The 22682-nt window shown below is 37.2% G+C and overlaps 1 protein-coding gene across 2 annotated transcripts in view; it reads left to right on the forward strand.

The window, feature by feature from the left end:
* Positions 1-22682, forward strand: part of CR1 (complement C3b/C4b receptor 1 (Knops blood group)) — a 107236-nt gene that overhangs the window by 81817 nt on the left and 2737 nt on the right. For both annotated transcript variants that reach the window (XM_032467077.1, XM_032467078.1), the window contains 5 exons: positions 789-874; positions 2666-2893; positions 13553-13576; positions 14362-14437; positions 22007-22105. In XM_032467077.1, the coding sequence (XP_032322968.1) occupies positions 789-874; positions 2666-2893; positions 13553-13576; positions 14362-14437; positions 22007-22105 (513 nt within the window). The remainder of the gene's footprint in view (positions 1-788; positions 875-2665; positions 2894-13552; positions 13577-14361; positions 14438-22006; positions 22106-22682) is intronic.

A 22682-nucleotide genomic window follows, 5' to 3' on the forward strand; every position in this document is an offset into this window, starting at 1 on the left:
TATGGGTAAGTACTTTGAATCCAGTCATATCTTTTTGCATCAGGAGTGTCTGACATTGGGGTCCTGTTGGCCAATGTTATTGTCTCAGGTGACATTATTAGTTGTTTCTGTGGCTCTAGCACTCTTGTTAGTGTACACTGTCTGTGGGAGGTAACAAGACTGGGCAATACAGCAGTTAATTTTAATAATTGCCAGGGAGTCTTTGACTTTACAAAGTCTACCACCCAGAAATGATCAGCAGATTTCAGAAGGACAACAGGATCCAATAATAATCCGGTCATTCCAGGGTGGCAGAGACTTGCATGAGCCTCTTTCTGGCCATTACAACTGCAGTGGCAAGAACAATGCCAGGTCTCTTTCCAGGTGTTCTCTGCTTTGCTCACCCGGATCAGGAGCTGTTCTTCCTCACGACCCACTAAGGAGGATAAGAGGGGTGTCAGGGGGCTGTCTGAGGGATGGGGTGTGAGTCTAGAGCACAGGGGAGAGTCCAGCCCAGAGTTCAGGGACTTCTGGGGTGACACTGGGCTATGATGTCTGTTTGACTATTAAGTGTACAAGTTCTGAGTGCTGTGCTCATCACAGTCTACTGTGATTCTTTAGAATAACTTGGCTTCTAAATTTCTGCCAAGTACTGAATTCAGGTCCCTAATGAACTGACTTTTAACTGGGCCTGAGCCTAAGAACTAAATGATAGTTAGTCTGAAGTGAGAAAACTGAGCACCCATCAGAGAAGAGGTGAAGGAGAGACGGGAATTGCTCACCCATTTGCTACCCCCTTTTTTCCTTAGGTTTCGATTAAAAGGCAGCTCAACTAGTCATTGTGCCTTGGTTGGAGTGAAAAGCTTTTGGAACAGCACTGCTCCTGTGTGTGAACGTGAGTAGAAAGAATAACTCTGCAGCCTAGATAGCTTCCCTTATTTTTTTTTTTTTCAAGTGTGTTTCATGTGTCATGAAATCACTTACTGTCTGGTTCTTTATTTAACTAAATTATTGGCAAAAATAGTCCTTTGTTGGAAGAAGTTTTTAAAGGACTAGCAGGTCTTATACATCATGTGTTCATGTTTTAGTAATCTGTAAGTAATTAGTTCAATTCTGGTGTAGAATTTAGTGGGGAAGATGTAGGGAGATAGTAGATGACATAAAAGTTACAACAAAATTTACTTGCTCATTTATTTTTTCAGTTTTATCACCAGGGCAGAATCTCTCTTAAATGTTTATGTCCTTTAATCCCCTCACATACCTGAGCTATTTATTCAGCTTGTTATTTACTGCATAGTATTTACTGAGGAAGGTTTCCCATGTGCCAGGACTTTGGCTGAGGGGAGAGTGTCGAGTAGGGAAGTCTTGTCCCTGTTCTGATGAAGTTCATTTTGTATTTGGAAAGGCAGAGAATGAACAAGGAAATAAATCTTTTAACAAATTATAAAATAAAATATATAAATAATTTGTTAAAATGTGATGTGTTACAGAGAAAAGAAAACAGAGTTATATGATAAATTACTACAGTGCCGGAAGGTATGTCAGTATTTGAAATGATTAGGTAAAGTGCCATAAATTTCAATAAAACCCACTTAAAAAAAGATTCAGAAACTAATAATTACATTAAAGTGTTATATATACCAAAACAATACTGATTTATCCTACTCTGTTTACTAAAGCAAGGCTAGACTATTTTAAAATACCCTTTCTCTGATTTTTGGAAAATGTTCATTTTATTTTGGATTTTGTTTAAATGCCTTACAAGAAATCTATTTGAACATTTTATGGGATTACAGTGGAACTTTATAAGAACATTAAATATGTATTAAACTCAGATATCCAGCAAGCTCAACCTTCTTGTGACATTAAAGCTGAAAATAAATATATGAGTAAACTTTGGAAAAACAAGCATGTAATTAGAATCCAGGTATGAGAAGTCAACCGTTGTCTGATGTCTGGAGGCCCTCATTTTGTTAACACACACATTTCTGAAAAGCTCTGAAATCTCTTCCTAAGTTGATTTAAAATTAAAAGCACCAAATCAGTTTTAGGGAGGGAACTGTTAGAAAAAGAAACATTGACAGAAAGAAATGAAAGCTGAGAGTCTGAAATTAAAAAACAAAACAAGAAGAAAAAGTCTCTGTGGAGCCCTTTAATCTGGCTATAAAGAGCCCTCTGGGAATTATGTATTCTGATGACATTCTTATATATTTGGTATTGGTACAGATGATAAGGTCTTGACTCATCAAGAAACATTTACATCTGCTGTAAATGATGGTCCACTTTTAATAAGCTTCACCAAGATTTCCCTGGACCTTCAAATCTTTGAGGGCCAAACCTTGCCTATCATGTACCCCATTGTCAACTGAGGACTCTTTTGATGTCTGACATAACTTAGATAATAAAATGGCTACTGGAAAAACACCTAATTAATTAACTGCCAAACAGATTAAAAACTTAGCTACCTGGAGGGAACTTTGGACTTTCATAATGAACTGCAATTTGTCTTACCTAAGTTAGTTCCTTCTCAGAGCGAGCCTTACATATTTAAATTCCGTCCCACTTGGTTATGTTCTCATAAAAAAAAAAAAAAACAGGATATCAATGCAACAGCCACAGGGCATAATTATTTTATAATTATTTTGATCAAAACTAATGGAATCTAAAACTTTTGTGTTCTTTCTAGAAATCTTTTGTCCAAATCCTCCGGCTATTCTTAACGGGAACCACACAGGAAAATCTCTGGAAGTCTTTCCTTTTGGAAAAGAAATAACTTACACATGTGTCTCTCACCCAGAGAGAGGGAAGACCTTCAGCCTCACTGGGGAGAGCACCATTCGCTGCACAAATGACAGTCAGGGGAATGGGGTTTGGAGCGGCCCTGCCCCTCTCTGCGAACATTCTGGTCCTGCTGGTCAGTGCACATTTCCCCACACCCTAGAAAGATTAGCATACCTACGTGAAACGTCCATATTTCTATAGTGAAGTTATTTTTGCTTGTGAACATGGCTTTGTTATGAATATCAGAGACAGAATTGCCTGCCAGATGAATAACAGATGGCTCCAGATGTGGCCCACCATCCCCAGATTGTCAGTATTCTGATGACCCTTCCTTCTGGGGTGAGGAGTGTGGGATGGTGAGGAGAGGAGGGGGCAGAGAGTGCGGAGAATCGGTGAAGCCCAGATTTTACAGGGAATATTTTCAAAGCACTTAAATACCATAGAAAATAGTCTGTTTGCCATCTCTTTTACTAGTTGTCTTTGTACTAGATGGATGGGTGTGCAGAGCAAGAAACACATGTTGATGTCAGTAATTTACTTCAGAATTGACAATACTGTAGAAATACTAAGGAAAATCTGATGTGAGCACTCATCCTCCTTCTGTTACTCCTAAGAGTTCTGATCTAGCCTGTGAACACATTTTCTTGACCCTTCATCTCACCTTTAGCCAAGGGAACTCAGGATGCCCTGGAGAAGATGAGCGTAAAGTTGTGCTCCTAACCTCTGTAAGCTCATTCCTTTCACGTATTAGTCTGGCTTTAAATGGCAGTTACCTGTAAATCAGGCTCATTTATGGCTGTGATAATCCACACAAGCTCCATCCTCTGTAAAGAGAGACTGTATTTCTTCTAGGAAATTGGTCTTCCCACTGATCAGCAAACATTTAGTGCCTTGGGAACTTCCTGTCTTGAGTCTTCATGTGGTTCTAATAGACAGAGATGTTATTAGATGTATTGGCATGTTCATACTTCTAAGTTTAACTAAATATCTTTTCTTGTGTTTTGGGTGAACTTGTTTTTAGCTTGTCCACATCCACCCAAGATTCACAATAGCCACCACACTGAAGGACATGCATCTCCATATCTTCCTGGGATGATAGTCAGATACACTTGTGACCCAGACTACACGTCAGTGGGAAAGGCCTTCTTTTTCTGTACACATCAGGGGGGCCTGAAGCCCATTTGATTGCTATGGCAAAGGTAGTTGGTATCCTTGTTTTTTAATGTATTTTTATTGAAGTATAGTCAGTTTACAGTGTGTTAATTTCTGGTGTACAGCATAACGCTTCAGTCATACATGAACATACATATATTCATTTTCATATTCTTTTTCACCATAAGTTACTACAAGATATTGAATATAGTTCCTGGTGCTATACAGTATGAGCTGGTTTCTCATCTACTTTATATATGTATATGTTAGTTAGTATCTGCAAATCTTGAACTCTTAATTTATGCTTTCCCACCCCATCCACCCTGGTAACCATAAGTTTGTTTTCCATGTCTGTGAGTCTGTTTCTGTCTTGTAAATAAGTTCATTTGTCTTTTTTGTTGTTGTTGTTTTTAGGTTCAACATATAAGTGATATCATATGGTATTTTTTCTTTCTCTTTCTGGCTTACATCACTTAGAATGACAATCTCCAGGTCCATCCATGTTGCTGCAAATTGCACTATTTTATTATTTTTTATGGCTGAGTAGTATTCCATTGTATAAATATAGCACATCTTCTTTATCCAGTCATCTGTCGATGGACATTTAGGTTGTTTCCATGTCTTAGCTATTGTAAATAGTGCTGCTATGAACATTGGGGTGCATGTATCTTTTCGAATTAAGGTTCCCTCTGGATATGTGCCCAGGAGTGGTATTGCTGGATTATATGATAAGTCTATTTTTAGTTTTTTGAGGAATCTCCATACTGTTTTCCACAGTGGCTGCACCAAACTGCATTCCCACCAACAATGTAGAAGGGTACCCTTTTCTCCACATCCTCTCTAGCACTTATTATTTGTGAACTTTTGAATGATGGCCATTCTGACTGGTGTGAGGTGATACCTCATTGCAGCTTTGATTTGCATTTCTCTGATAATTAGCAATATTGAGCATTTTTTCATATGCCTATTGGCCTTTTGTGTGTCTTCATTGAAGAATTCCTTGTTTAGTTCTTCTGCCTATTTTTGGATGGATTTGTTTGTTTTTTTTTTTTAATTATTAAGTTGCATGAGTTGTTTATATATTCTGGAAATTAAACCCTTGTCAGTCTCACCTTTTGCAAATATTTTCTCCCATTCTGTAGGTTTTCTTACTTACTTACTTACTTATTTATTTATTTATTTATTTATTTTGCTTATGGTTTCCTTTGCTGTGTAAAAGCTTATAAGTTTAATTAGTTCCCATTTGTTTAGTTTTGCTTTTATTTCTATTGCCTGGATAGACTGCCCTAAGAGAACATTGCTATGACATATGTCAGAGAATGTTTTGTCTGTTTTCTTCTAAGAGGTTTATAGTGTTTTGTCTTATGTTTAACTCTTTAAGCCATTTTGAGTTTATTTTTGTGTATGGTGTGAGGGAGTATTTTAACTTTATTTATTTACATGCAGCTGTCCAGTTTTCCCAACACCATTTGCTGAAGAGACTCTCTTTACTCCATTGTTTCTTTACTTTCCTTTTCTGATATTTCATTGTTAGTGTAAAGAAATGCCACTGATTTCTGTATGTTAATCCTGTATCCTGCTACCTTCCAAATTCTTTTATCAGCTCTAGTAGTTTTATGTGTGGAGCCTTTAGGGTTATATATATATACAGTATAATGTCATCTGCATATAGTGACAGTTTCACCCTCTCTCTTCCAACTTGGATCCCATTTATTTCCTTTTGTTGTCTAATGGCGATGGTAGGACATCCAATACTATATTGAATAGAAGTGGTGAGAGTGAGCATCCTTGTCTTGTTCCAGATTTTAGTGGCAAGGCTTTCAACTTTTCACCATTGAGTATTATGCTGATTGTAGGTTTGTCATAAATAGCTTTTATTATGTTGAGATATGTTTCCTCTATACCCACTTTGGTAAGAGTTTTTATCATGAATGGATGTTGAATTTTGTTAAATGCTTTTTCTACATCTATTGAGATGATCATGTCTTCTTTGTCTTTTCTTTTGTTGATGTGACGTATTACATTGGTTGATTTGCATATGTTGAATCATCCTTGTGACTCTGATGAATCCAACTTGTCCATGGTGTGTGATCTTTTTTTATGTGTTGTTGGGGTTGATTTGCTAGTATTTTGTTGAGAATTTTTGCATCTATGTTCCCCAAAGATACTGACTTGCAATTTTCTTTTTTGATAGTGTTTGTCTGGTTTTGGTATTAGGGAGATGGTGGTTTCAGAGGATGACTTTGGGAATGTTCCCTCCTCTTCAATCTTTTGGAAAAGTTTGAGGAGAAGAACTGGTATGAGTTCTTCTTTGTATGTTTGGTAGAGTTCCCCAGTGAAGCCATCTGCTTCTGGACTTTTGTTTGCAGGAAGTTTTTTTTTTTAATTACAGATTTTATTTCACTTATAGTGATCAGTCTGTTCAAATTATCTGTTTCTTCTTGATTCAGTTTTGGTTGGCTGTTTGTTTCTAGAAACTTGTCCATTTCTTCTAGGTTGTCCAATCTGTTGCTATATAATTGTTCATAGTCTCTCTCTCTTTTTTTTTTTTAATATTTCTGCAGTATTGGTTGTTATTTATCCTCTTTCATTTCTTATTTTGTTTATTTAGATCCTCTCTTTTTATTTGTAGTGAGCCTGGCCAGAGGTTTGTCAATTTTTACCCTTTCAAAGAACCGGCTCTTGATTTTATTGATAATCTCTATTTTTTAATCTCTATTTTTTATTTTCTAATCTTTATTATTTCCTTAAGGACTTTAGGTTTTGTTTGTTCTTCTTTTTCTAATTATTTTGGGTTGTAGGTTAGGATGTTTAGTTGAGATTTTTCTTGTTTTCTGAAGAGGGCTTGTATCACTATGAACTTCCTTGTAAGGACTGCTTTTGCTTCCTCTCAGATTTTGTATTTTTTTAATTGTCATTTGTCTCAAGGTATTTTTTAATTTCCTTTTTGATTTCATCATTGACCCATTGATTTTTAGTAGCAGATTGTTTAGTCTCCATATAATTTTTTATTATTTATCTTTCTATGTTTGATTTCCAGTTTCATGTCATTGTGATCAGAAAAGATGCTTAAATTCATTTCTATCCTCTGAAACTTTTTGAGACTTGTTTTGTGTCCTAGTATGTGACCTGTCATAGAGAATGTTCCATATTCACTTGAAAAGAATGTGTATTCTGGGTTTGGATTTTTGTTTGTTTTTGATGTATTGTCTTGAAAATATCAATTAAGTCTAACAGTTCTATTATGTCAATTAAGATCTATATTGCCTTATTGATTTTCTTTCTGGAAGATCTGTCATTGATGTCAGTGGGGTGTTAAAGTATCCTACTATTGTATTCTCTTCATTTTTTTCCCTTTATGTCTGTTAGTATTTGTTCTATGTATTTAGGTGCTCCTATATTGGGTGCATAGATGTTAACAAGTATAATATCCTCATCTTGTATTGCTCCTTTGATCATTATATTGTGTCCTTTTTCATCTTTTGTTATGGCTTTTGTTTTAAAGTCTATTTTGTGTGATATGAATATTGCTACCCCTGCTTTCTTGTCATTTCTGTTTGCATGAAATATCTTTTTCCATCTCTTCACTTTCAGTCTATTTATGTCCTTCACCTTAAGGTGGGTTTCTTGTAGGCAGCATATTGTAGGCTCTTGTTTCATTATCCAATCTGCTACTCTGTGTCTTTTGATTGGAGCATTTAGTCCATTGACATTTAAGGTAATTATTGACAGATATGTATTCATTGCCATTTTAAACCTTATTTGTCAGTTCATTTTGTATTTCTTTTTTGTTCCTATCTTTGTCTTTTTGTTTTTCCTTTTAGATTTGACAGTTTTCTTTTGTATTATGCTTGTGTGCTCTCTCTCTCTCTTTCTCACTCTCTCTCTTTTTTTTTTTTTTTTTTTTGGTCTTTGTAATTATTTCTATGTTTTTGATTTGTCTCAATTATGTTAACCTATTACTATATCAACTTTATTTAGACTGCTAGTCATGTAGGCTCAAACACATTCTTTTAAAAAAGTCTACATCTTCTTACTCCCCTTCCCCACTTTTTTGATTTTGAAGTTATCTTTTACATATTCAAGTTTATTCTTTTGCTGTTCATTGTACTTATCATCACATTTCCATTTGTGATTTTCTCTTTCCTATAAACTCTTGTTTCTTTTCTATTTAGAGAAGATCTTTCAATATTTGTTTTGTTATAGGTTTCGTTTTACCGTATTCTTTTAGTTTTATCTTGTCTGAGAAATTTTTTCTATCTCTCCTTCTATTCTAAATGATAATATTGCTGGGTAGAGTATCCTAGATTATTACTCCCTTTCAGAACTTTGAATATATCTTGCCACTTCCTTCTGGCTTGCAACATTTCTGTAGAGAAATCAGCTGATAGACTTATGGGGTATCTCTTGTAATTAACTCTTTGCTTTTCTTTTGCTCCCTTTAGAATCCTCTCTTTATCTTTAAATTTTGCCATTTTTAATTAGAATATGCCTTGGTGTAGGTCTGTTTGGATTCATCTTGTTTGGAACTCTTTAGACTTCTTGTACCTGGATATCTATTTCCTCCTTTAGGTTTGAGAAAATTTCAGCCATAATTTCTCCAAATACATTTTTGATCCCCTTTTCTCTTCCTTCTCCTTCTGAGACCCCTATTATGTGTAGATTGGCACACCTTATATTATCCTATAGATTTTATATATTGCTTTCACTATTTTTCATTTGTCTTTCTGTCTGCTGTTCTGATTGGGTAATTTCCATAATTCTATCTTCCAGATGACTTATTTGTTCTTCTGCATCATTCAGTTTGCTATTTATTGCTTTAGCTCAGCTTTTATCTTAGTAAATGAGTTTCCTAATTTTAATTGGCTCCACTTTATTGTTTCTAGTTCCTTTTTATAGTAATCTGCACTTCTATCAATAGCCTTTCTTAATTCCTCTTGTATTTTTATCATCCCCTTTTTGAACTTAGGATCCAGTAGACTGCACAGGTCTGTTTCATTGTTTGTCCTTTCAGGGAAATTCTCTTGATCTTTTATTTGATCCTCCTTCTTCATTTAACTTATATTTATCTGACTCTATGAGTTTAGGAGAAACAGTTATCTACTGAGGTCTTGAAAGGCTGTTTTTATGTGGGAACATCCTTGTGTGGTCACATGAGTCTAATATTTTTGGTGCAAAGGCTGTTTTTAATATGGATGTCTGACACATCTTTCCTCAGCGCATACTGGTTGTTATCCCCTTGATGGGGGTTATGATTGGCATTGTGGTGGTCAGAGCCTGCACTTGATGTTGAGCAGGGCTTCCTCTTTGCTCTGTGGTTGTCTTAGCCCTGTCAGGGGCAGGGTCTGCTCCCCAGGTTTTGGAGTAGATGCCCCAGGTCTGCTTCTGAGCTGCGATGTGAGGTAGGTGGATTGGAGCACTTGCAGTGGGAGAGGAGCCACTGAATGTTCCTCTGTAGGGGCTATCCATTGTGACGTGCCCTCTGTGGTGTCACCTGTCACCCATTGTGTGGACTCACAAAGTACACTCTTGTTGACACTGCCTTCGGCCCCACCTCAACCATGGGAAAGCAGGCAATCAGCCAGTATGTCCCTCAGGCACTGTGCTCACAAAACCACCAGCTCAGATCCACTGAACTCAGGTACCAGGACTGCTATAGTCACACACCTGGACCCACCATGGGAGCTCTGGAATGAGTCCAGACCCTGGCCCCACCTCCATATTCAGGTGCTGGCAAAGCCCACAGCCACTATCACTGGACCTGTCCCAGCCATGAGAACATCAGTAATGTGCTCAATTGTCCCACATGTGTGAACCTTACAAAGTCACTGGTGGTGAGTAAATCCATGGATTGCACAGGCACTGGGACACGGCTCAGATTCCAGCCCTGCTTCCAGAGTAATACAGCCCCCAGGGATCTATTCAGATTTCAGCCCCACCTCTGTGTATGAGCAACCCACTGGCACTTGTACACTCCCAGAGCTCACAGGGGTGGAGCTGCACCTGCTGTGACCAAAATGGCTGCTATGTTAAGGCCCTACCTCTCCCTTTGCATGTATGCTAAAAATGGGGCTTTTATGGCTTATCCAGGCTCCATCCTGTGAACACCCCTGGTTGCTGTCTGGATCACACTCCAGACCCTTCAGGTTGCCCTGGACACAGCCAATACCAGTCCTCTCCCTGGGTCTGTGCACTGAAGCTTGAGTTTTAGCTCCCAGCCCCCACACAACAGCAGACATGCATCTTGGCCTGGGGAAGGCAGCAAGGTGAGATGGACCCTCTGTGCTGGTGTCTCTCTGTTCTGCCTGCTGTAAGCTGGTTGCTGCACTCTCCTCTGAGCCTCTGAAGCTCCCTTTCTGTCCTAGCTGCTCTCCCAGCCAGTGAACAAAGTTCCCAGGGTGAGGGAAACTTTCCTCTTTCACAATTCCCTCCCAGGGATGCAGATCATGTCCTAAATTTTTTTCTCTCTCTCTTTTGCTTTACCTGGTTATGTGGCAATATTTCTTGCAATTTTGGTTGTATGAGATCTTCTGTCAGCATTCAGTAGTACCTCACAGTAACATACTGTGAGAACTGTTCCACATGTTGATGTATTTTTGGTGTATTTGTAGGAGGAGGTGAGTTCCATGTCCTTCTACTCCACCATCTTGATCTCCTCTAGTTATCTTTTTGATATTAGCCATTCTGATATGTGTGAGGTTTATTGCAGTTTATTTGGGATCAGCAGAGAATTGCAATGTGGGGTCTGTGAGCCATATGCAAGTCCTCACATAGCAAGAGAAGAAGGACTCTTTTATGTTGGGAAGAGGAAGTTGGGAGGGCTCTAGAAAACAAAGAATCCATGGTTTTTCATTGGCTGACTTGCTGCCAGGAAAGGAGTCTTTTTCCCGTTGAGTTCTACTATCATTGCAGGGTGTGAAAGCTCCCCTTCTGGTCTCTAGTCTTTAATTAAGGTTTCTGTTTATTAATTTTTACACGCTAAATAAGGTAAAGTAAATTAGGTAGAGAAATAATACTTTAAATCCAGACTCATGATTTATTAATTTCTTGGTTCTGTGTATAGAAATGAGTCAGAAATATGCATTTACTCTGGGGCAAAATGCAAGTATTAGTTGTATACCTAGAGTTAAGATGGTATTCCTATTTTCTTATAATGTGATCCAAGTGGCTCCAGGCCTGGAACATGGTTTTCCAAATCCTTAATCTTTCCACAGCTTTCCCATTAAAGAGTTGTCAATAATTTAAAGTATAACAATTAAAAATAATTTTAAGCAATAAATTCATATTCCCTCACTTTACATACGAAGTGAAAGTCAGAGAATGTTAAATCATTAGATGTTTTGGGAAAGTTATCAACAATCTTTTATTGAAAACATGACCTAGGGGGAGGATATAGCTCAGTGGTAGAGTGCCTACCTAGCATGCATGAGGTCCTGGACTCAATCTCCAGTACCTTCATTTAAATAAATAAACCTAATTACCTCCTCTTTCCAAGGAAAAAAATTAAAAACAAAAAACAAAACAAAACAAAAAAAAACACGACTCATCTTTGCTGAAGTCAAAGTTTCAGCTAACAATTAACAATAAAATACCAATTTCCTTCTGATTTTTCTGATTCCAGAAGTAAAATGTAGCCTCCCACAGACTATGAATGTAATCCAGAAGGAACTGGAAATGAGAAAAGTTTATCACTATGGAGATAATGTAACTTTGGAGTGCGAAGATGGATGTACTCTGGAAGGCAGTCCCTGGAGCCAGTGCCAGGAAGATGACATATGGGACCCTCCTCTGGCCATATGTACATCTCGTATGTGCAGTTGCAAGGAATGTAGATCCTTCCCAGTCATGATCACTGTTCATTCATTCATCCATACTGTCATTGAATGTGGCATGTGGAAGTTTATGGCATGTGCTAAGAGCTAAGGAGTGCAATGAGAGCCCCTAATTGTTCCCCCAAAATCCTTAGCAGTGAGAATAAGGCAAGGTTTACTCCTCGCACTTCTCAACCCATTCATCTCTCTTCAGGGCCCCCTCTGAACCTTTTATGTCCATATCACTCTATTGTTAAATGCATTGTACAGTAATAATTTGATTACAGCCTGTGGGCCTTAAAATTTAGCAGCACATTAGTGTCATAGCAGGCCTTCAAGAATGTTTTCAGCATGAGTCAGGGAGCACCCTCAAAACTGCAAAGACTAGCTGGTTGGTCTCCCTCATTGGTGTAGGCTACAGGATTTTAACGTAGTACAGTTGGATATAGTGACTTAGAAGCTATGTGTCACTGAGCTCTGTAGAAGAGTCGCCCTCTGCTGGCAACTATAGGGTGATGCAAAGTACAAAATCCTAAACCTTAAACTTGAACACATAAAGAATCAGATGGGCAAAATTAACAGTGAGTAACCTTTCTTAATCTAAATTAGTGCTAGGCTTCCTTCTCCATTTGTTCTTGACTCTTATTTAAAATATATGGTAGAATACCAAGATTGTCCAAGATGCAGGGTTTTTTTTGCAGTTAATTCCTTAAACATGTTAACTAAGCTCACTCACAAATAATATTTCTAAATTATAAACTTGACACTCCCTTAATATCAAATTACATTTATTCCTTTGGCAAAAACTCACTAACTGATTGAATGCCTTTTGAGTATTCTAACAATGTGGCTGTAAGAGACAGAGTATTTGGGGGTGGACTGACCCTGCCAGATATTAAAATAGAAAGCCACAATATACAAATCACTTTACACCAGCAAAAATTAGCTTATTTTTATTAAAAATGGAACTAAAAATATTAATAAAATAAAAGTATAAATAAAATATAAATACTTTATAGAAAAAAATATAATAACTGAGATATAATCAATCCAAGGGGAAAAAAGATGATCAAATAATATAGATCGCATTGAAAAAATTTAGAACCTTTCCTTTTATCAGATATAATAAATATCAGATGTAATATCAGATGTAATAAAGCAAAGTTTTAAAAGTCAACATAGGAAAACTAAAATAAAAAAAGAAAAAAATATAAAACAGCTAGAAAAAATATTTTTTGAAGTTTTTGATATGATAGAAAAAACTAAAAACAGCCAACAAATTTGATTTAGGACTTAAGACTTTTGAAAAGTAAGAAAGCAGTAGACAAATGAGAAATGCATAAAAAACATAATGAAGGGTTAATAGTGTTACAATACATGTAGCAGTAGTGATGGTTGTGGTGGTAGTAAGGGTTGTAAAAGTTAACATAGATTGAGCACTTAATTCTGTTGTTCAAAGATTAGATAGATACAGAGATTCTATAGCTATATAAAAACTTAGATGCATGGGGAAAATGTACCAGAAGAAAAAGTACCAAAACATTTCAGGATAGTAAGACTATAGATGATATTTTTCTTTTGTCCTGTTTTATTAATTTTCTGCTCTAATTATACTTTTATGACAAAATATTAAGTTAAAAAGAAAGAACAGATTTTGCCGAGTACACAAAATGATTTTGTGTGAGTAAAACCAATGACTTTTTATGTTAAAATAAAATTAGACTGTGTATTGAAAAAAAAAATAGGATGAATTGTCACTGGCTGAGAGTTCCTGTTTGATCATGTTGTGTCCCACACTGATGTTTTTGTGGCTTTTGTCTCCCTTTTAGGCACACATGATGGTCTCATAGTTGGTAAGTTTTATGAAGGGTTTGCTGAGGAACCCTAGCATCCTTAACAGTAGGTATCCACTTATAATAAGTAAAATGTAAAAAGAGAGATCAAAATATCTTACACTGCAATTTCAATTAGAAAGAAAATAATAATGAATTCGGGCCACAATGTGGCAAAATTGGTATCCTTATATGCATATAGAGGGAGTGTCCTTTATCGAACTTTCTATACTACCTTTGAACTATTACCAAAAAAAAAAAAAATCATTTTTCCTATTTAAATGTGGCAGGAGAAGGCAACTTCCTCTTTGGCTTATAAACTGGGAATAGTCTTCAGGATGGTGGTTGTGACCATCTGCACACATTAAAAGTTGTAAAGACCGATATTGTGATCCTATTTCTGTGATCTGCCTATGTGAGAGGAACAGCTTTGAGACCGAGTTCAGAGAGTCAGCAGAGTCCATTGCATAGGATAGTTTGTGCTGTGTACCTCACACAAGAGACATGTGCAGGGCTCCAGGGCTTGTTCTGGGCAAAGGTTACAAACTGCTGTCTCCTTGCTTATTTATAACCCTGTGGTAATAAGACTAATGTGCTAGATTAAACCAGGAGCAGAGGGGAAATTTTAAAGATAACCCTGTGTGTGGAGGGGCGGGGAGGAGTAGGGTAGTGTTTAATAGTAGAATTTATAGTTAAATTAAAAAAAAACTCATTGGAAACCTGTAGTGGGACTGGATATTAAGATAGAGCTTAAAACGTATAAGTTATATTTTCCATGCCTTCAATTACCTTGTTTTACTGCCTAGGCATATTCTTTGGTGTGATCCTCCTTATTTTAACCATCACTGTTCCCTGCTGGATAAGTCTAAAACGCAAAAAGAGGTAAGCAGAGCCTTATTCACCTAGAAATTGTTTATAACTGTACTTGTTTCTTCTTGGAAGCCAAAGAAAAGTAAATGATGTGGACCTAAAACAGACTGCTGGTTATTTTTCTACCCAAATTAGTTTATTTGTGCTCTGCAGAGAATTGCAGTTGAAGATCTGCAACCATGGGGAGCCTCATGCAAGTCCCTGCATGGCGAGAGAAAGAGAGCACTTTTCTTGGGAGGAAAAGGAAGTTAGAAGGGCTCTAGTAAACAAAGAGTCCCTGGCTTTTCATTGGCTGAGTCTTTGCCCAGAAGGAATAGGAATCTTTCTTCCTCCAGTTGGCCTATGCTGTCTTTCCAGGGCAGGAAAGCACCTCTTTTTGGTCTTTTGATTCTATCTAATTGATGTTTCTGTTTATTTTTTTTAACAAAGAAAATTTCAAAAAAAAAAAAGTACTACATAAACAGATGTGGTATTTCTTATAAAGAAAGCTGATGACACACATTATGCACAGAAAAGTATTCACACTGTTAAAAAACAAAATTCAACTGGGTTAATTTGAAGATCTAATTGGCTTCACTTAAGGATTCATGAGTTGGGCAGCATCCCACTTAGCAACTAGAAATGTGCATAGAGGAGTTGTCCAAATAGAAGGGTTTTATATGAAGAATGGTGGAGTAAGGGAGCTATTTGGGAAAAAAAGATTATTTTAAAATCAAGACATCTTCGACTTCTGGTCAAGATGGTGGAGTAGTAAGACCACAAGCTCATCTCTCCTTATGACTACAACAAAACCAAGACTGCTAAACCACCACTGAAAAAAAAAAAGACTGGAGCCTAGCAAAAAATATCCTCTTCAAATGGGAACATAAAGAGGGAACCTCAGTGGGATGGTAGGAGGGATGTGTTTCCAATATAATCAGGTCCCATACCCCCAGGTGGGTGAACCACAAGCTAAAGAATAATTAAGTTGCAGAGACCTTCCCACATGAGTAAAAGTTCTGAGCCCCACATCAGGCTCCCCAGCCTGGGGTTCCAGCATTGGGAGGAGAAGACTACAGAACATCTGGTTATGAACGCCAGTAGGGATTAACCCCAGGAGCTCCACAGGACTGGGGGAAACAGAGACTTCACTGTCTTGGGAAGTGCACACAGAATTTCACGCATGCTGTGTCCAAGGGCAGAGACAGTGACTTCATAGGAACCTGGGCCAGACCTGCCTGCTGGTTTTGGAAGCTGTGGCTCACCCTGGGGACAAAAAAGCTGGTGTCAGACATTTGGGGAGCATTCATCTATATGAGCTTTCCTGGGGGCTGACATCTTGCTTGGGTCATTAGCACCAAGATCTAGTCCCACCCAATAGCCTGTAGACTTAAGCCCAGGGAAGCTTCAGGCTAAACAGCTTACTGGGTGGGAACACAGGCCCACCCATCAGCAGACTTCTGAGCCTTCAACTGACTCTAGACATACCCATAGACATGGTCCTACCCACCAAGACCAATCTCCACCCAGCAATGGACAGGCAGTGTCTCCTCCTGCCAGGAAACCTGCATAAACCTCTAGTCCAGCCTCATCCACTAGGCAGCAGATACCAGAAATAAGAAAACAATAATCCCAAAGCTTGGGGAAAAAAATCTCAAAGCTTGAAAGAATCCACAAGCGCAGGCCAGACTCTACCATAGGACCAGCTGGACCCTGGCTTTTGGGTGACAAGAGAGGAGTGGACTGCTGGGATACATAGAACATCTTCCATAGAGGGCCATTTCTCCAAGGTCGAGAAATATAACTATCCTACCTAAAAATACAAGTAGATGGTTAGACAATATGAGGCAGCAGAGGAATATCTTCCTGGCCAAGGCACAAGATAAAAATCCCAGAAGAAGAAATAAGTGATGAGGAGATAAGCACTCTATTAAAGAAAGAGTTTAGACTAATGATGGTGAAGATGTTCAGAGAGCTCAAGAGGAGTATAAATGCACAGAGCAAAGTTTTTAGCAAAAAGTTGGAATATATGAAGAATACTTAAATAGAGTTGAAGAATAAAATCACTGAAATGAATAACACAGTAGAAGGAGCCAAGAATAGACTAAATGATGCAGAAGAACAGATCAGTGAGCTAGAAGACAGATTAGTGGAAATCACTGCTACAGAACAGAAAAAAGCAAAAAGAATCAAATGAGGATAGTTTAAGAGAACTTTTGGACAATATTCACATTATAGGGGGTCCCAGAAAGAGAAGAGAGGGAGAAAGGACCTGAGAAAATATTAAAAGAGATAATAACTGAAAACTTCCCTAACTTGGGAAAGGAAACAGTTACCCAAGTCCAGGAAGTGCAGAGAGTTCCACACAGGATTAATCCAAAGAGGAACACACCAAGGCACATAGTAATCAAATTGACAAAAATTGAGGATAAGGAGAAAATATTAAAATCAGCAAGAGGAAAGCAACAAATAACATACAAGGGAACTGTCATAAGGTTCTCAGCTGATTTTTCAGCAGAAGCTCTATAGGCCAGAAGTGGGTAGCATGATATATTTAGTGATGAAAGGGAAAAACTTACAACCAAGAATGTTTTATCTAACAAGGCTCCCATTCAGATTTGATGGAGAAAACAAAAGCTTCACAGAAAAACAAAAGCTAAAGGAATTCAGCATCACCAAACCAGTATTACAACAAATGTTAAAGGAATTACTCTAGGTAAAAATAAAGAAAAGGCCACAGCTAGAAACAAGAAAAGTAATCATGAGGGGAGAAGGGTACAAATAAATGCAAGGTATCTAAAATGCATTTGAAATTAAGCAATCAGCAACTTAAAATAATCATGTGTGTGTGTGTGTATATATATGCACACATGATTATATATATATATATGTGTATATATATATATATATATATACACACACATATATAAAAACATATTATATACATATATAAACTTCTATGCCAAAACCTCATTGTAACCACAAACCTATGTAACCTTACAGTCATCAAACCACAAGAAAAGAGAACAAAAGAAGAAAAAAATACCTACAAAACAAATGTATATTGCATGTAAATACTTTTGATAAAATTCAACATCCATTTATGATAAAAACCCTCCAGAAAGTGGGCACAGGGGGAACAGATCTCAACATAACAAAGGCCTTATATGACAAACATACTTAATGGTGAAAAGCTGAAAGCATTTCCTCTAAGATCAGGAACAAGACAAAGATGCCCACTCTCACCACTTTTATTCAACATAGTTTTGAAAGTCCTAGCCATAGCAATCAGAGAAGAAAAAGTAATAAAGGGAATCCAAATCAGAAAATAAGAAATAAAACTGTCACTATTCACAGATGGCATGATACTATACATAGAAGACCCTAAATAAGCAACCAGAAAAGGACTAAAGCTCAGCAATGAATTTGGTAAAATCTCAGGATACAAAATTAATACATAGAAATCAGTTGTATTTCTATATGCTAACAATGAAATAGCAGGAAAAGAAATTAAGGGAACAATATCATTTACCATTGCACCAAAAAGAATAAAATACCTAGGACTAAACCTACACAAGGAGGCAAAGGACCTGTACTCTAAAAACTATAGGACATTGATGAAAGAAATTGAAGACAACATAAACAGATGGAAAGACATACCATGTTCTTGGATTTGGAAGAATCAATATTGTTAAAATAGCCATACTACCCAAGGCAATACAGCGATTCAGTGCAATCCCTACCAAATTACCAATGACATTTTTCACAGAGCCAGAACAAAAACTCTTAAAATTTGTATGATAACACAAAAGACCCCAAATAGCCAAAACAGTCTTACAAAAGGAGAATGGAGCTGGGAAAATCATACTCCCTGACTTCAGACAATAATACAAAGCTACAGTAATCAAAATAGTATGGTACTTGCACAAACACAGACACAACGGAACAAGATAGAAAGTACAGAAATAAACCCACACAGTTATGCTCAATTAACCTAGGACAAAGGAAGCAAGAATATACAATGGAGAAAAGTCCACAAATGATAAATGCTGGAGAGGGTGTAGAGAAAAAGGAACCCTTCTACACTGTTGGTGGGAGTGTAGATTGGTGCAGCTGCTATGGAGGACAGTATGGAGGCTCTTCAAAAAACTAATGATAAGCTTACCATATGATCCTGCAATCCCACTTCTGGGCATATATCCAGAGGAAAATATAATTCAAAAAGACACATGCACCCCAGTGTTCACAGCAGCACTATTTACAATAGCCAAGACATGGAAACAACTCAAATGTCCACAGACAGATGACTGGATAAAGAAGTTTTGGTATATTTATACAATGGAACACTACTCAGCCATAAAAAAGAATAAAATAATGTCACTTGCAGCAACATGGATGGACCTAGAGATCATCATTCTAAGTGAAGTAAGCCAGAAAGAGAAAAAAAAATACCATATGGTATTACTTATATGTGGAATCTGAAAAAACGGACACAAATAAACTTATCTACAAAACAGAAACAGACTCATAGACATAGAGAACGAACTTATGGTTACCAGTGGGTAAAAGGGGTAGGGAGGGATAAATTAGGAATTTGAAATTTGCACCTCTAGGGGAGTGATGGAAACGTTAACTATCTTGATTGTGGTGGTGGTTTCATTGGTGTATACATCTATCAAAATGCATTGAATTGTACATCTGAATTATGCGTAGTTTACTGTACAGAAATCATACCACAATAACGTTGTTAAAAAAAGACATCTTCTTTGTGGGGGGTGGGGGGCAGTGGATAGCAAGGATTTATGAAGCTGATTGCCTTTTCTTCCTCTGGAGATGGAGAGGGCCTACATGAAAGATTTCCTCATTGATGCTGACCAGAAAATTTCAGAGTGGTTGGTTGAGATTACATTTCTGCAGAAGGTCAAAATTGCAGTTAAGTCTTTGTCTGAGTCAAATGATTTCATTTGGGGTCTATTATTTTTTTAAAAGAAAAATAAATATGTATATATAATACTAAGAACACGTTTCTAAAAAGCTTTGAATTTTAGGATTTGCATTTTGCAAGAGAGAAAATATGGAAGGAATTTTTATAAGGGTGTTTATGAGAATGCTGGTATCCTAGTTTTGCTTAAATATTTCAGACTCCATCCTCTATACACAGACCCTTCTCAGGGCATTAGGAGGTAGACTAGTGTGTGCCATTGGCACATGTACCATGGGCTCCAGTGTGGAAGAACTGAGGTTTTGCATGGACATTTAAAAAAAGCAGTACATCTTAAAAAAAAAAAAAAAAAAAAAAAAAAAACCTTTACTTTTTAAACTGCGAAGACTTAAAAGCATTAAGACTTAAAGGTACATTTTTGACTGGGAAGAGAACATACACAGCTTTTGTATCAGCTGATTTAATTATAACAAAATCAGTGAGGTCATAATCAATGAGATCAATGCTATAAGCTTCATAAACTCTACAAGAAACACTTTATAACTTTAAATGAACAGTTTTCTATAGCAAACATTCTCAGAAAATGCATTATCCTAAAGAAGTCTTACAGAAATTGAAGTTCTGATATTTCACAGAGGATGTCAATATAAACTTTTTAAAAAGCAGAATATCACAGCAGAATTTCTTGCAAGAAATCTAGTCATTTCTGGCCTCTCCCTGTATTTTCCTTTCTCACACTGTGTTAAAATTTTCTCGTCTTCTTGGTCTGTACTACACTCCAGGATAATGAGCTCCTTGTGGGCAGGCGCCATCTAGGGGCACTCAGAATAATTTTTACTTAATGATTTTTGATATCCTCTTGTATGGTAGTCAAGATTAATAATAAGAAAAGCAACAGCTAACGTGTTGTTTACAAAATGCTTTACCATTTATGGTCTTCTTTGGTCCTCAAAGCAACTCCGTGAAGTATGTAGGCCCAATAATGGTATTATCCAAAGCAGAGAAGACTCTCAGATGCAGAGAAATTCAGGGACTTACTTAAATCATACCAGTAGAAAGTTGTAAAGAGTTAAGGCTTTCGTCCCAACCAGCTGATCTAAAATCTTGAACCCTTTCACATATTCTGTTGATAATTTTCTTTGCTATTTCTGAATCTGATTCTGTATCACAGAAATTCAGTATCCAGAACTGTATAGTGTACAAGGCTGAAATATTTCATTTTTTTCTTTCACTAATTCTTTTTTCTCCCTCTATTTTATTAGACTTGTCTTTATCTACTCTGGTACAATGAGCCAGTATCTTTCTAGAGAACAATATGCAAACTCTCCTTTTCACTCTATTTTGCGTGATTAGCCTATAAGAGAATTACAATATCCCTGTAAGGGCCTCTGCCTGTGTTAAGATTTAGTAACAGTTTTTATGCTCACACAAGTTCCTTCTGTGATTTAGCATCACTGGCTTGACATTTCACTATTTTAAAAAAATGTTCTTATCTGCACATTTGATATTTTACTGTGTATTCACTACATCAGTCATTTGTGACAAATGTTAAACAAGATAACTCACACACTGATCACTGAGGAATGATACTGACTCCTCCCTTCAGAGCCCATTAATCCTTGCCTCTTGTTTCTGCTTCTAATCTATTCCCATTTCTATACAGAAAGCCTCCTTGTCCACAGTCAGATAAAATCCTTAAATCTTCACTGGAATTATGCGGGGAGTTCAAAGCTATTAAGGCCACTCTCTGGAAAGGCTCCCTGCATTACCCTCTGTTCACATTAACCGCCATCAACCAACAGCACAACCGTTTCCTGACCATATACTCACTAAGGTTGCATCCTCTCACAGCCCGTGGACCACTCATCATCCAAGACCACTTTCAGGCCATTAGTCATGGAACCACTTAGTCTCTTCTCCTTGGAGGCCCGTATCGCGTGGCCGTACAACCCTCTACTCTTCCTCATGCATGAGTCTCAGTGTTGCCCTTCCTCGTGCTGTGAAACTTCTGCTCTGACTCACAGTCTCCTCTTTGTCTCAAGTGAGGCCATCAGCTAACTTCCATGAGAAGGTAAAGACTACCTGAGGAATGAGGAAGCACTGGTAAGTGTGGAGTGAGTGAACAATCTGTGTTCCAATCTTAAATCCCTAACGCCAGCCCATACCTGAAACCTAAAGGAACTGGTATGGTGTGACTCATCATCTCATTCACGGAAAATGAAGTGCTCATTAAATAACCCGCAAAGAGGCAGAGGCGCACTCCAGGTAAAGACCCTGGGCTTTACAGTAAGGAACACCTGTGTTCCTCAGCAAGATACCTATCCTGTCTAAACTTTATTTTCCTTCCCTGTAAAATAGAGAAAACAATAGTTTCTACTTCTCTTAACACAGGCTTTGCTTGTGATGAATGCTGTCTATGATCACTTTAGGGCCTTCTGACAAATGTATGAAATATTTTTATTATTATTTTTGAATACAAGTTTTTCCTTAATCTTGAAATGTGGGGTTTGCTTATGTTTTTCTTTTTAGCTATCTTGCAAAGATTTGAGAAACTTGAACCAAATAAACCCTAACGTTCAAAATAAAAGCTACTAATTTCTTTCAAAACTAAAATGTTATATATTTAAAATATTTTCTCTATTTTCCCCTCTGCCAATTAGCTATAAAATACAGTTGAAAGAAGGACACATCTATGTACACCCCGAGGAAGTTTGTGGTATTCATCCTCAAACTCTGCAAACAAATCAGGAAAACAGCAGGTACCTAATACATACACTGACTTCAAAACATTTTCAGTGACTCCAATGAAAGTAAAATTCAAATATTGCACTAGTTGGATCACTGATATGATACCAAAGAAGTTGGGACATATTTCAGGAGCTGGAAACGTCATTGTTGTTGTTGTGTTTTCTTGTATTACTGTTGTTTCCAATGATTTGGAATGACTGACAGTGCTGTGCACAGGCACTGTTTTATTTTTTCAAAGCACTTTTATATTTTTGTGAATAATGCTAAGAACCTTTGAGAATAGTAGGGTTTTCTTTTTCTTGTGGATCCCAAGCACTTGAAACAAGGTGCATCTCAATTTGTGCACATTGAACGTTAACCACCTTTTGAAAAAAAAGGTAGACATTCCTTAATGAATTGGTCTCAAATTTCCCTTTTAAAATTGGAGTTTGGGCCACAATACTTTACAGGAGAAAGGTTAATCATTTGTGGCAACATATGGTAGACAGGATATGAGCTGCAATCTGTACAAAGCTTAAAACCTGTGTCCCCAGGCCAAATGCAGGGGCAGAGAGAGCAATACAGGTAAAGAAGCAGACTCCAAAGACA

The sequence above is a fragment of the Camelus ferus genome, chromosome 23, assembly GCF_009834535.1.
Source record: "Camelus ferus isolate YT-003-E chromosome 23, BCGSAC_Cfer_1.0, whole genome shotgun sequence".
Lineage (NCBI taxonomy): Eukaryota > Metazoa > Chordata > Mammalia > Artiodactyla > Camelidae > Camelus > Camelus ferus.